At 36.3% G+C, this 14627-nt stretch overlaps 1 protein-coding gene across 1 annotated transcript in view; it reads right to left on the reverse strand.

Moving 5' to 3' along the window:
• LOC107040268 (prolyl 4-hydroxylase subunit alpha-1) overlaps positions 1-14627 on the reverse strand; it is a 115822-nt gene that overhangs the window by 17032 nt on the left and 84163 nt on the right. Inside the window, exon 3 of the mRNA XM_015260286.1 lies at positions 9929-10180. Coding sequence (XP_015115772.1) covers positions 9929-10116 — 188 coding nt within the window. The 5' untranslated portion in view covers positions 10117-10180. The remainder of the gene's footprint in view (positions 1-9928; positions 10181-14627) is intronic.

Here is a 14627-nt window from a genome sequence, read left to right on the forward strand (position 1 = left end):
GGGGGGGGGGGCTGTTTTAGGAGGAGAAAGTTGTGGGGCAGTTCGGATGACTGAAAACCTCAGGAAGTTTTAAGTTTTAGGGGGGATTCAAAGAGTTTCCAGCGCAGATCGGCAGGTAAATAATTTGCATTATTAGTATTTCATTAGAGAATCAATGGTTAATGAAGAAAAATGAATCATGATTTTATCACAAATGCATTTTTCATTGCGATTCTAATGAGAAACGGAAATAAAAAATGAAGTGTTTTTTATTTCGATCAATAATGGAGCGAAATTCATTTGCATTATTGATTGAATGATTAAAATATTCAAGTGTAATTTCTGATTAAATAAATAATTTTTTTTTATTATTAAAAAAAATGGCAATTTCCCAATATTCATTTATTATAGTGAAAAATATTGACACGTTAATAGTGATTAGCAAAACATGTATTTGCGGTGCAAATATTGGTGAAAATGACATTTAGGAATTTTCAATTAATTTGAAATTGAAGAATACATTGACCTAACTTTTTCTCATTTCTACGGAATGATTGAAATAAAATCTAGAGCTGTCATCGATTTTATTATCAACTTGTGAAAGCTGTCTGTTTTATTCAAAAATTCAAGATTTCCGAATGACGAAGTTTCCTCGAATTTAGTTGAGATAATTTTTGGTGCTGAAAAATGGATAGATTTCCTAAAAATTCCATGATATTTTCGATTTCAATTTTGCGTGACTGGGGAAAAGGTAGAAAATTGTAGAAAGCCATGAGATTATTGTCTGAACTACTCATTTAAAATTACTACCTGAATTTTCCAATAAAAAAATTTTTAAATTCAAGCCCATCTCCGAACTTTCAGGCTCTTACTAGAACCTCTCAACAGACAGACCTATATTTTTCATGAAGCACTGAATATTCATGCAAAATTATTTATGAAATATGGAATGTCGGGGACAGAGCGGAATATTGATAGCGCCGACGAAAGAAAATTGCTTTTTCCGTGCTAGAGCATAAAGTCACGTCTTATTTATCCACATAAACTTAAAAATTGTGACTCCAATACCACAAATCGTCTCCCTGCAGAATTAACTCTAAACATTCACCAAAATTTGAATAACAAAATCCGCAAAAAATTCAATCATCATAAATTAAAAATTCCAAAACTAACAAAAATAATTCCGTGCAGAGGTCGGCATCAATCATTAGTTTTAGTAATATTTGGGTTGAAATTGGAAATTAATAAAATAATTGTTAATTAAAATTTTCAATTTTCTATGAATTAAATAATCGAAAATATGTCATTATAAATCAACTATTGGGCAAATATTTCTAAATTTCTTAAAAGGCATCCAAACTAAACTATCGTTTTTATTTTTTAATTGACAAAACAACTCGAAATCTGGAGATTCAATTGCCAATTACACTTTAACTTCATTAAAAATTGATAAAATTCTGCGTATGTCTGATTCCCTGAACCATTTCCTCCAAAATCCGCCCTCGCAAGCCTTGAAATAAATTCCAACCCCTCCCCCTAACGATGTAATCACCAAAACCCCCAATAAAAACCTCGATGAACAAATATCCATTCACTCCCCTATCTCCCAGACATTGATCCAGTGCGAATGAATTCCGATTAAATCATAAAACCCCCCCTGATTCCCAATGATGCAAACACAACGGGTTTAATTGTATCGACGTGATGCGTGCAGGGGATATACACGGTGAATGATAGATAGAGGTGGTAGGGCCTACGTCACCAGCAGATAAGCTGATGCCACGATCTGGTATCCAATAGGATCACCCCCCCCGCCCTCCCGCCCTCACCGCCCGGGTGGTTCTCCAGCCAAAGTGGTACACCAGTGAGGTTTCGTGTGTGTGGTACCTAGCTGACGTTGCCTGCGTCCACAAAGATACGCCGGACTGCACCTGGGTAAACACAAATACGTGACGACTATCGGGGATTCCCCTCCCCCGCCCTAAACCCTCCACCTTTTCTCTCCGTTTCATCCTCCGGTACATGGACCGCCGATAAATTACAAATTCAACTACCTCCTGTTCCTCTTCCTCGTCGTCCTCTCCTCCCACCCCCCCCCCATATTTCGAAAATTGCATGGGGACGAGAGCGAGGGGGCGGAGCAATATATGAGCACGTTTCCTAATTAGTCACGCGCTTTCGGCCACATTGTCAGAGACACACGTATCCAGTAATTGACGCTTCAATGGGTTGTACCGCTCGTTCATCGAGTCATTATCCTTCATTATAACCCCATCGTTCAGTGCATTTTTTTTTCGTCGGTAACATTGGATTTTTTTTCCCCCGACGAGGGTCGCTGCGAGTGGTTTTCCGTACTGTGAGCAATTATCGAATTTTTATTCGAAAATAATGGGAATTCTGGGGGTTTTCACGCCGGGGAAGAACGGACTCGATGAATTTCCAATAGTGCTTTGAGTTTTTTTCGGGGGAGGGGGCAAATGAGGGGGCAAATGGTACAATTTTTTTGGGGAAATTTCTGGGGGTTTTTATCGTGTTAGTTTCACTGAAATTTCGAGGGTTTTTGGAATTGAAAAGACAATGTTTTAGGGAAAAATGAAGGAGAACTGTCAATTTCAGTTTAATTCTTGTACTGAAATTGAAAGAATTCAGAAAAAATCTGATAAATGTATTTTTTAATTGGCTTTTAATTGGAAATTCAGAGAAAAACTTGAATTGCTAGGATTCATCAGAAAAATTCTGGAAAATTCAATTGATTGAATTTAGAAATTCTCCTCTTACTGCTGACCAAAAATTTGAAATTCCATTAAATATTCCGTGAATCTGAAATTTAAATTTTTTTCAACGATGAAGTTGTAAGTTATGCACTTTTAAAAGAATTTAATAATTATTTTGTTTTAAGCAATGGAATTCCGGGGAAATTCCCTGTTATGACACGAATATTCAATATTTCCTGAACAATATTGTTGTATTTACTGGTAATATCCAGTACAAAATTGCATTTCAAGGATTTTTCCTTGGAAAATTCAGCTAGAAATGGCTAAAGATATATGAAAAATTCAATTTTTTAATTAAAAAAAATAACGTTTTATCTCTCATTCAGAATTTCCCCCCAAACGTCAATAAATCACTCGCATTCACTCACAGAACTAAGCCATAATCAAAGCGCGAATTACCAAAGGGAAGTGAAATTAGTGAAGCATCGCAAACAAACTGGTATGACAGAATGATACGGAAGTAATTACTCGAGAACAAGATGCCGCGTCTCCAGATACGGGGTGGAAATACGAGCGAACAGGGATCCTAATCTCATCATCTGATCAAATCATGTCGCCACTATTGAGATGGTTACGTTCCCGTGCAGATCCACATGAGCGAAATGTTCCTAAATGGCTCACGTCAATGTAGTACGGTGAGTCCGTTGTGATTACAATTTTTATACAGAGCAGAATTTTAGGAATGGAAATCGCAATGAAACTAAAAAAATCCAAAGGAATTCCAAATTCCTTTAAAAAATCATGAGAGGCTATGCGAATTTTTTGGATGAATGAACTTTCATTCGCGTAAATCAACAGTTTCATGTATTTAGTGGTCGCTAAATCCCATATTCATCAATTTATTTAAACAAAGAAATCAACGAGAAATATTTGAAAAACGGAGGTTTATTTGTTTGGGAGGTAAAAAATGTATGTATTAAAATTTTTCTGAATGACATTTGGAATAATACACGCATATTTATTATAAATGTTATTTTGAAATCGTCTCAAATGTTCACCCGTCCGTTCCTAAATGGCTCACGTCAATGTAGTATGGTGAGTCGATTGTGATTACAATTTTTATACAGAGCAGAATTTTAGGAATGGAAATCGCAATGAAACTAAAAAAATCCAAAGGAATTACAAACTCCTTTAAAAAATCATGAGAGGCTATGCGAATTTTTTGGATGAATGAACTTTCATTCGCGTAAATCAACAGTTTCATGTATTTAGTGGTCGCTAAATCCCACATTCATCAATTTATTTAAACAAAGAAATCAACGAGAAATATTTGAGTTGAGGAGGTGAAAAATGTATGTATTAAAATTTTTCTGAATGACATTTGGAATAATACACGCATATTTATTATAAATGTTATTTTGAAATCGTCTCAAATGTTCACCCGTCCGTTCCTAAATGGCTCACGTCAATGTAGTATGGTGAGTCGATTGTGATTACAATTTTTATACAGAGCAGAATTTTAGGAATGGAAATCGCAATGAAACTAAAAAAATCCAAAGGAATTACAAACTCCTTTAAAAAATCATGAGAGGCTATGCGAATTTTTTGGATGAATGAACTTTCATTCGCGTAAATCAACAGTTTCATGTATTTAGTGGTCGCTAAATCCCACATTCATCAATTTATTTAAACAAAGAAATCAACGAGAAATATTTGAGTTGAGGAGGTGAAAAATTTATGCATTAAAATTTTTCTGAATGACATTTGGAATAATACACGCATATTTATTATAAATGTTATTTTGAAATCGTCTGAAATGTTCACCCGTCCGAATATGAATGTTCTAATGCAATGCAGATATGACATTTATTTTTATTCCCGCAAATGCACGGGATGAGATGTCGGAGGATTTGTTTTTTTGAAAAATAAGCTCTTGCACAAATGTTGATGATGAAGAGACTGTGAGAATCGTTTGGACGAATGAACCCTCATTGGCATAAACCAGCAGTTCCATGTATTCATTAATTATTCAACTCCATTAATTCGTTTGAAGAAAGAAGTCAACGAAAAATATTTAGGAAACGAATATTTATTGAAATAATTTTGTGTTTAAATTGTCATGAATGACCTTCAGGGTATTATTATGGAGAAACCAAAACTAGAATTTTAGCATTTAGGAAACAAATATTTATTTCTTTACGAAATAAAACATTTTATGTTAAAATTGGCATGAGTGACAGGAGAATGGAGTAAAAAATGTCGTAGTGTAGCACAGATTGATTGGCTAATCCCACAGGGGGCATAACGGGGGGGCCCAAATGATCGCCCACCCGAATATGAATGTCCTAATGCAATGCAGATATGACATTTATTTTTATTCCCGCAAACGCAAGGGATGAGATGTTGAAGGAGCTGTTTTTTTTTTTTTTGAAAAATGAGCTCTTGAGACCGCATACATTTAGAATGCAAATGTACTTTACATCTCTCACGCTTCTAAACACACGTATATACTAGAACTACCAGGTGTGCACAAGAGTTGCTAGAGAAACGAGGATGCCGAGGGTAATGGAATTCAAAGCTACAATATATTCCACTGCGATTTAACTTCACGCATTCGGATTTTTCTAGACTTACAAAATTATTCAAACCTTTTTTCTCCCCCCTCCCCTCGCCCTCTTTGCAACGAAACTACGGGTGAAAACGATAAATCAATGCGAGGGACTTCCTGCGGAGTTTCACAATTACAACGCAGAGGAAAGCCAAAAGAGGGATAAAATACACTTTTTTATGCGCGAGATGGGTTTGCAATAGTTGAAGAATTCATCGATAAATTCTGGGAGCGGATTCAATTGCGCTTGGGTAATAAAAAATCTCGTGCATGTCCGATGAATCTGCATTACATGGGTAACATATTATTCCCGGCGATCGAGGAATAAGGGGTCCATTACTTATACGACTTCGGGTGAAAGTGGAATTAGAGAATTATTTATGCATTGTTGGCGATTTTATGGGGGGGGCTGCGGGTTAAATGGGAGGATTCTGCGCGCACTGCAGTGACTAAAGTTTTCACCGACTAATTTTTTTTTTTTTCGCCTCGGCGAGGCCGGCCAAGTTATAATTGCTGGGGCTTCGATGAGTTAAAGCGGAGGGATCCGTAATGACTAGTGGGATAATGAGGAAATTCTGCATGGGTGTCGTTATGTTTTCTAATTAAAAATTTTCATTCGACGCAATTATTTTCAGGGATTATCGTCAGGTCGTAATGGAGAGGTAATTGTTGTGGGATTTTATTGACAGTTGGGTGACAGTTAGTGATTTTGGGATGTTGAGTGGGGTTTTAAGAATGTGCGGGTTGGGGAACACCTTTTGTTTTTTTAGGCTTGTACTTAATATCAGAGCATTGCGAAGCGTTTTGTGGGGGTTTTATTGTTTAGGGGTTTGAAGACGACGTGATTTTTTGTTCTGATACGTTGGGGAATTTTATTTTTAGAGACAGATTCATGAAATCATGGAAATGTTGCAGTCTTGCGATTTTTCTAGGAGTTACGAATTTTTTGAAAATAGTATTGAAGAATTGTGGTGATTTATTTATGAGAAAGGGGAGTTTAAGGTCTCAATTTGAGCAGATTTCAATGGTACATTTAATTGGCTTTAGAGAATGTCCGAGTACTTCTTGCATTCTATTGATTTCCACAGCTAATTGACAATGAATCTGAAATCTAGGTACACTGTTAGAAAAAAAAAAATTTCATAGACAGTTAACTTCTAATTTTTAGAACAACGACATTGAATGCGATTTAGGGGGAAAAAATCATGAAATTTCAGGTTTCACTGAAAATGCAATAAAATTCCAGAATTTTAACCAGCGTAAATACGAGAATTCCTCAATTTATTTGAATTTCCAATCTAATATGAATATTCAGTGTCAAATTACATTGAATTTTCAGTGAAATCTGAAATTCCATTATTTTTTCCCCCTAAATCACCTTCATTGTCACTGACCTAAAAATTCAAGAATATATTTATCGGAATTTTCTGGTTATTCTCTCATATTTTCCACGAAATTCTGAATTTTCAATTAAAATTTCCAAAAAGTGTACCGGAAATTTCAGACAAAAATTTTTCACAGTCTAATCGGACACTAAAATCCTAAACATCACGAATTTTTATTTGAAATCTCGGAAAACCCCGTAAACCACAAATTTACGACCCCAATTTTCCTTCCCAAATATCCCACCAATTCTTCCTCAAAATTGATAAAAAAATTCTCCACAAAAACCCCCAAAATGAAAACCCCAATACCCTCCCCCTCCCCCTGCCCCCCAGACAACAGATACGAATCCCTTCCGCCCCCACCCCATCACCCCCCGATGGCCATATCGCGATGCAAAATAGTATAATCAAATAGTCGAGCAATTATCCCAGTTTCTGGCGATGAATAGACGCATCACAGAGCAATACTCGCGGGGGAGGGATAAGTTCGGCCTCTCGATTATTACGTTCCACCAGCTACGTGCCTCGTTTCCTACATGGTTTCGCCACTGGCAATATAATCACCCCCCCCCTCCCCCCCACCCCCTGAGAAGGGAAAACGGTGGGTGTATGCTGTGGGTGGAGGAGCCAAACCGGCACTACACGAATTTCATCGTAGCATACCAAGCAATCGAAAGGACTTCCCCTATTATGCATTAAATGTCGTTGCGCGAACGGAAAGGGGGGGGGGAATGAGAGGGGGTGAGGGGGGTGGAGGGGAGGGTGTATGAGTGTCGCCGAAACCCTTAACCGGAAGTTCCAAGTTGAATTCCAGGCAATACAGCTTCGCACCAAGTGCACACACAACCCCTAGGGGATTTTGCCTCCGAAGGCGAACCGATCGCCTATTCGGTAACTTTGAATGGCCGTCTATTTCAGACCCCCTCGACCCCCCTCCCCCCCCCTCGTCCGTCCTGAACTCTTCACGGCTTATACACTGCTCTACCATGTCGTTTGCAACCGTACCCTCTTTTCGACGGGTTTGAGAATATCCTCTAACGATCGAACCAATGAACGAAGGAAACTTTTACCTCTATTGAGGGCCCTTCCATTCAATCTTTTTCAATAGTTTTGAGGAAACGTGAGGGGGGGGGCGATGTTAAGGCTGAGATATGGCATTAACCGCCATTTTTTTACGTATCGACGTCGCTCATTGTTGATTAATTAAGGCGGGGAGGGCTGATTGATCGGATATTGTTTGTAAGTTTGGAGAATCGGTGATTAATTGAGGTGGGGCGGTAAAAGTTTGAATTTATTGGGGTATTGTTATTTATTGGCTATTTTGGTGGGGAGTGGGGGTTTGTTCGTGGGGTAAATAGTTTTTTTAATGGGAACATGGGTTAATTTATGGAAATGTAAGGGTCCTTTGGTTGGGTTGAATAAGTTGATGAATTAATTTCGATTGGGATGTTTTTATTAGAATAAAAATTGATTTATGAATTTTGAATAAAAATATTGTTGATATGGATGCAAAAACTTGAAGTTGATAGAATGTTGTTCATAAGTTTGGAGAATAAGTGGTTAGTCGAGACGAAGTGTTCGAAGAATTTGAATTTATTGAGGGGTATTGCTATTTACTGATTACTTATTCGTGTTGAATAAATTATTTGTTTTAATGTGAACACGTGCTAATTTATTAAAGTGTATAATGATTCTTTGCTTGGATCCCGTAAATTGTTGATTAAATTGCGATTGAAATTTTTTTATTGGAATGAAAATATATACGAGTTTATGAATTTCGAAAGAGAATTTATTGACTGTAAAGTATTATTTGTTGATTATTTGTTAATTATTGTTGATTCATTTATTAATCATTTATTCTCTCACATCAATGATTTTTTAAAATGAAAATTTGTCACTTTATTGACATGAAATAATCCTTTGCTTGGATCAAATAAATCGGGGATTTAACTGCAATTTTATTCGGAATTAGTGAATTATTTATTTTATGCAATTCAAATATTTTTATTGAATTGAAAATGTGAACTCATAAGTTTCAAACAGAAATATTACGGAAATGAATAGAAGAACTTCGAATAAAGAGACGTTTGATTCGAGCGCTTGTGCTGGAACTTTTGTTGATTTACCCTCGTTTTTTCTGCAGAAGCTTTTAAAAATATCGAAAAATAATCCATTATTCACGGATGTATTTGCATGTCGAGGGTCATCCCGCGGGATTCGTGTAACAGTACGTCGAATCGAATGCTGCATCAACGGTTGAAATCTCTATCACTGAATATAAAAGACGGGATTGATTCGAATATTGGGAATTAGTCTTCTCGATATTTTGTGTTGAGTGTTTGGTTCGATGGATTCTCCTTCACAAATATCGAATATCGAATTGCCGCAGCTTTTGTGTGGGTGAGAATATTCTTCTTTTATTTGCTGGGTGGATGGAAGCCATCACCTATTAAAACTGATGATTGATTGCTTGTTGGGGAAACTGAGGGGATTTTACGGCTTTGATGGGAAATCATTGGGTTTTAACTTTCCAAAATATTTATTCATTTGAAAATTCTGTGGGTTGATGCACTATTTTTCACGAAAATTTTATAAATATTCAAAACCATTTAAAGAATAAATTGACTTTCGTTTTTTAAATATTCCTCGGTAATCTCTTCGTTTAATCAAGTTAATGGAATTCAGTAATTAATGAACATACGTATTATTTAATTTATATTATATCACTCGTATCAATCGTATGTTCAAATCAAAGCAGCTGTTATATGAGTGGTACATATTCTTCTTTTATTTGAATGCTAACCGACGCATGGATTTAATAATGACGCTGATTGCATGGAATCCATCAGCTGTAAAAAACGATGAGTGATTGCTTGTTGGGAAAATTGAGGGAATTTTATGATTCCGACGGGAATTAATTCGCGTTAACTTTCGCTTCTAACTTTTATTTATTTAAAAAATCCGCGGGTTGGTGTTTTATTTTTCATGAGAATTTTCTGAATGCCATTAAAAATAATTTTGAGAGCAGATGAATCTTCGTTTTTTATTATGAATATCCCCGTTTTTTTTTGTTAAGTTTTATTTAATTAGCAAAGAAAATTTAAATTAATTATTAATATGTAATATTGAATGCATTCCCATGCATTCGTTAATTACCACATCCTGTTGAATTTACGTGAACTCAAGAAGACAGGTTGCTGCATGAAAAATGCAATCAACAGACAACATAAAGTAGTAATTACCTCCTCAATGTTTCCAATCTCTGCTCCTGTGCTTTAATGTAACCATGAAGTGTGTCAATGAGGACCGACTCGGTCTCAAGTAGCTCTTCCATGTCAGCTAGAGCTGTGTAGAGCTCACCACTAACGACTGGCATAAGGACCCCGAGTCCTGTCGTAAACAGCACCAACATTCCCGCAAACGACGGCATTGTGCCCTGGTTGGACAACAGGCTGCGTTTTCACCAGCTACGGGATTTACTCTGATATTGAAATCTGCAATTAGATGAGACGACTGGCTGTTTAAAACGAACTGCTTTCTAAGTTTAATTAAAAACTATATCTGGGGATCAAATGTACGTGGTAATGTTATTTTTATTATTATTATGTCAGCAAATTGATAATTTCGTTGAATGCGAGTTGTAATGTTGGACGTGTTCGACACGTTTTTGACAGTTTCAGTTAAGTGTTTTGATTTATTTAGCAAAACTAGTGTTGTCGAGTTTTAAACGCGATGAAACTGCTTGGCTTAACGGGAGAAAACCCTTTGGGCGCCCGAAAATGAGTCATTTGTTATGAATTTTTTTGAAGGCGATGAAATAGTCGCATTATTCTTAAATTTTTATATTATTCTATTATTGTATTATGGATTATGGATATTCAAGTATGTTTTAGAGTTTGGTATAAACCATATTATAAATTTTAAAAAACTAGAATTTGAAAATTTGATGATTAAATTATCATCAAATTTGTCAATTAAATTGCGTGAGAAAATTTTGAAGGAAATCGTGAATATTCAGCGTCATTTAAATTACATTTTGCACAGAATTATTATTTTTTTAAACATTCGTTATTTGTAAATAAGTAATTGGAATTGGTGGGAAATTTAATGTTTGTAAATTATTTATAGAAAATGTTTGTGATTTAAAAAATTGCAATTTTTAAATTATTTCATCAATTTTCCTCCAAAAGTAAACTTTCTAGTTTTTTAAAATGTTTTTAAAATGTTTTCTAACGGTTAATATCGAGATTTAAATTCAGACCTAAAAGTTGAAGAATAAAATCACTGTAAAATGACCGGAAAAGTCATTTTACACGGAGAGAAATTTTTAGAAAAATTCTAGTACGAGTACTGGAAAAAATCACAATCCACCGGCTGTGAAAAATTCGAGTGCTGTAAAGCCAAAATTTCTTGGTATTTCTGGTAAAATTTCTGTGAAATTTTCACAAAAATACGTGGAAAAATTCACGTTTTCCCCAATAAAATTTCTAGTGCCAGCACTGGAATTTTTTTCTATCACTTTGCGCCTCTTTTCCCGTGCTAGCACTAGAATTTTTCTAAAAAATTCTTCTCCGTTCACTTAAATTTTCCGAGTCAATTCTGTAATTGGTGAGCGAATCGTGAGTTTGTACTGCAGATTTCTCTCTGCGCTCTCCAATATTTTCACCAAAATCACTGAGTCATTAGAGCCCTGACATTGTCCCCACCCCCAATCCCCTGATTAATCCCATCAAATTTACCACGAATTCGCGGTTGCAAGTACCGAAGCCCTCCAATCACCAATACCCGGATAAGAACCCCACATTTACGACGCATTTAACGTGCCCTCTCACGAGAGCCCAGCGATCTCCGCGTATTACAGTCTCATGAATCCCTGCCAAAAAGTTTTACAGCCTCCAAGACACTGTATCACCGTGTACACTCGTACAAAGAGCAAGTGTGTGCAGTCGAGTACATGAAACGAGTGAAAGCGGATGGGAAATACCTCGGCATCTCCCAAACCCTTTTTCCCTCCAACGGAAACTTCCTGCAAGACGTGTATAGTTGGAGAAGGGACGAAAAGGTTTTGGGCGATAGTGAGGTTGTTCCTCATCCCCAGAGTCCCCGCTCCCCCCCCCCAACCTCCCCCCTCTCTCCATTCTTTAACCAACGAGGAAGACTTAAACTTCGTAAGCCGTTTCTTTTAGCGGAAAACGTACGGAGGCACCCCCTCGCCCTTGTCTGGGCTCGTGGTTCGTTGCAAATTAAGGAAAAATTTCAGTAATCGAGTTTCCAGAAGTGTCGACCCAACACCAGTCTCTCGTTGGAATGAGGAAGCTTTTTAGAGTTCAGGTTAGGTTTAAACGTGGGTAAAAAATGGCCACTTCCTCTCGGTGGAGAAACTACGGTTGTTGGGAGGGGGCGAGGGGGAGGGAGGGGGGAGGGGAAAGTTTTTAGGCGGGATTAAAGTTCTGTGTATAATGGAAATGGTACGATGACCCTCGGTGACCTGAGTAATTACGGCTTTTGGATGTTGCAATGGCGGGTTTGGACGATTGGTTTTAGTTGGGCTTTGAGAGCCCGGGGAAGCTTCGTCCTTGGTGTCTCTGAGTTTGCATATGGGGAGCGTGCAGGGGGCCTTTGACAGTATTTTAATTTTTTTTAAATAACGCGGTGCTGAAAATTTTTTTTTTATAGTTTAAACTGGTGAAAATTGTCGGCGGAAATTTTTGGTATTTTTTTTTAAATTTTGGATGGCGGTTGAGTTCTGCTGGAATTTCAAGGAATTTGGAGAGGAGAATTCAGGGTTTTACGGGAAAATTAATGAGAACTGAAAATAGCAGGTCAATTATTCGGTGGGAATTAATAGAAGTGAGTGATGTTCCGGTAAAATTTTCTTTGAATTTTCAATTTGGTACTGAATATTCATGTTTTTATTGGGAATTCAATGTCTTAAGGATATTCAAGGATTTTTTACAGGTACTTGTTGTAGTTTGGAAATTTGTCAATTTTAATTAAAAACAATTAGTCAAAAATCAAATTGCGTGAGAAAATTTTTTAAAAAATCGTGAATATTTAGCGTTATTAAAATTTTGCACAAAATTAGCATTTTTTAAACATTCGTTGTTTATAAATAAATAATTGAAATGGTTCAACCTTTCGGAAAGCTTATTTTTTTAGGCATGAAATCGATTTCTAAAATTAAAGTAAAATTTTGAACCTTAAATTTGTTACGAGTAAATGATCCTTATAGTAAAAAATTGATTGTTTATAAATTGTTTACCGAAAATGCTCGTAATTTCCAAAAATTGCAATCTTTCAATTATTTTATCAATCTTCCTCCAAAAGTAAATTTTCTAATTTTTTTCCCGATTTTAAAAATGTTTCATTTTTATTAAAATTGAAATCTTTTATTTTGAAAAACTTTTAGTTTTTCTGAGAAAACTGTTTTCTTTCGAAAAAAAGCTGTCGTACTGTTTTATGCTACACAGCACCCATTTCTTGTCTGAAAACTTTCCTGGATTGATGAAATATTTATCCCATTGATTCCCATAATCTCATAATCCTCATCTCAATCTCCTTCATTACCTACAGTTACAATCCGAAAATAATAAATAAATGATAGAATCCGTTCAATTTCACCAATCGAAACAATTTTTTTTAAATCAATTTCAGGATAAAGCCTTTGTCATCGACGACCTCACGGCTGGATTAACAATATCCGCAAAAACAATGTGAAAACAGTCACCGGGTCGACGACCCCCCGGCAGTTGAACTACACTCATTCATACATAAATTTTATTCATCAGATTTTATCTCGTCGTCCATGTGTTCAGTTGATATGTCCGTTCGTCCGCATTGTTGAGGTATTCCCTAATGAAATATCCTTTTTTAACATGAATTTCGAGGCTTTCATGCAGCATCCCGCATTTTTAAAAACATTACGATCAAATGAACGGGCATTTAGTTATTTTTTAATGCATCCCCCTATTTCATTCACTGTTTGTCCTCATAAATTATTTATAAACAATCAATTTTCCACCATAAAAATCATTTGCTCGGAATCGTGACAAATTTATTCATATTCATAATTTTACCAGAATCAATTTCATGCTTGAAAAAATAAGGTCTCCGAAAGTTTAAACAATTTCAAAAATTTATTTCAATAGCGAAGTGGTAAAACAGTTTAAGTCGACTTATCCCTCAGTTGAGTTTTTGAAGAATATCTCCGAATCTAAAGGAGATAATGAATTTTTCGTAATAACCTTTTTTCTAGGGAAAATTGAGTGCTACAAAAAAGGTCTAGGCAAAAATTTAGCTATCTCCCTTAGATTCCGAGATATTCACTAAAAACTGGTCAACCGTCAAAATCGACTTAAACCGTTTTACCACATCGCTACTGATTTATAAACAACGAATGTTTAAGAAAATGACAATTCTGTGCAAAATATAATTTGAATGACGCTGAATATTCATGATTTTTTTTCAAATTTTTCTCCCACAATTTAATTGCCAAATTGGACAGATCTTTACAGATCTTTACCCTAACTCACCCCATACAGAGCAAATCCCCGTCAAACACAGCCTCCTGCATTGCGCCCTCTCCCCAATTACCTCAGACCCCACCCCAGCGCAGAGCTGAAGCTAAACGTGAATTATTTAGTCTCATTAGAAATTTTAATGAAAGTGTAAAAAACAAGTTTCGATTTACATTTTTTCTCAGTCTCAACTTTTTTTCCCCCTCATTCCCAGTAACATTGCGAGTACAATAGTGCCAGTGGAAAAAGCAAAGGGAAACCGGAAAGAATGAGACGGAGAAAAGCCGGAAAGTAGAAAAAAGAGAGAGGGGTCGCTACCGGAAGCTCTTGGAAGCGGCGCTAATTAAGCGCCACCTTAAAGAATAGGTACCTCACTGGAGCAGCCATGCAGGCCAACGATGCAGGTGGTGGAGGGGCGGGGGGG

The sequence above is a fragment of the Diachasma alloeum genome, unplaced genomic scaffold, assembly GCF_001412515.2.
Source record: "Diachasma alloeum isolate Michigan unplaced genomic scaffold, Dall2.0 Dall_scaffold_00326, whole genome shotgun sequence".
Taxonomy (NCBI): Eukaryota; Metazoa; Arthropoda; class Insecta; order Hymenoptera; family Braconidae; genus Diachasma; species Diachasma alloeum.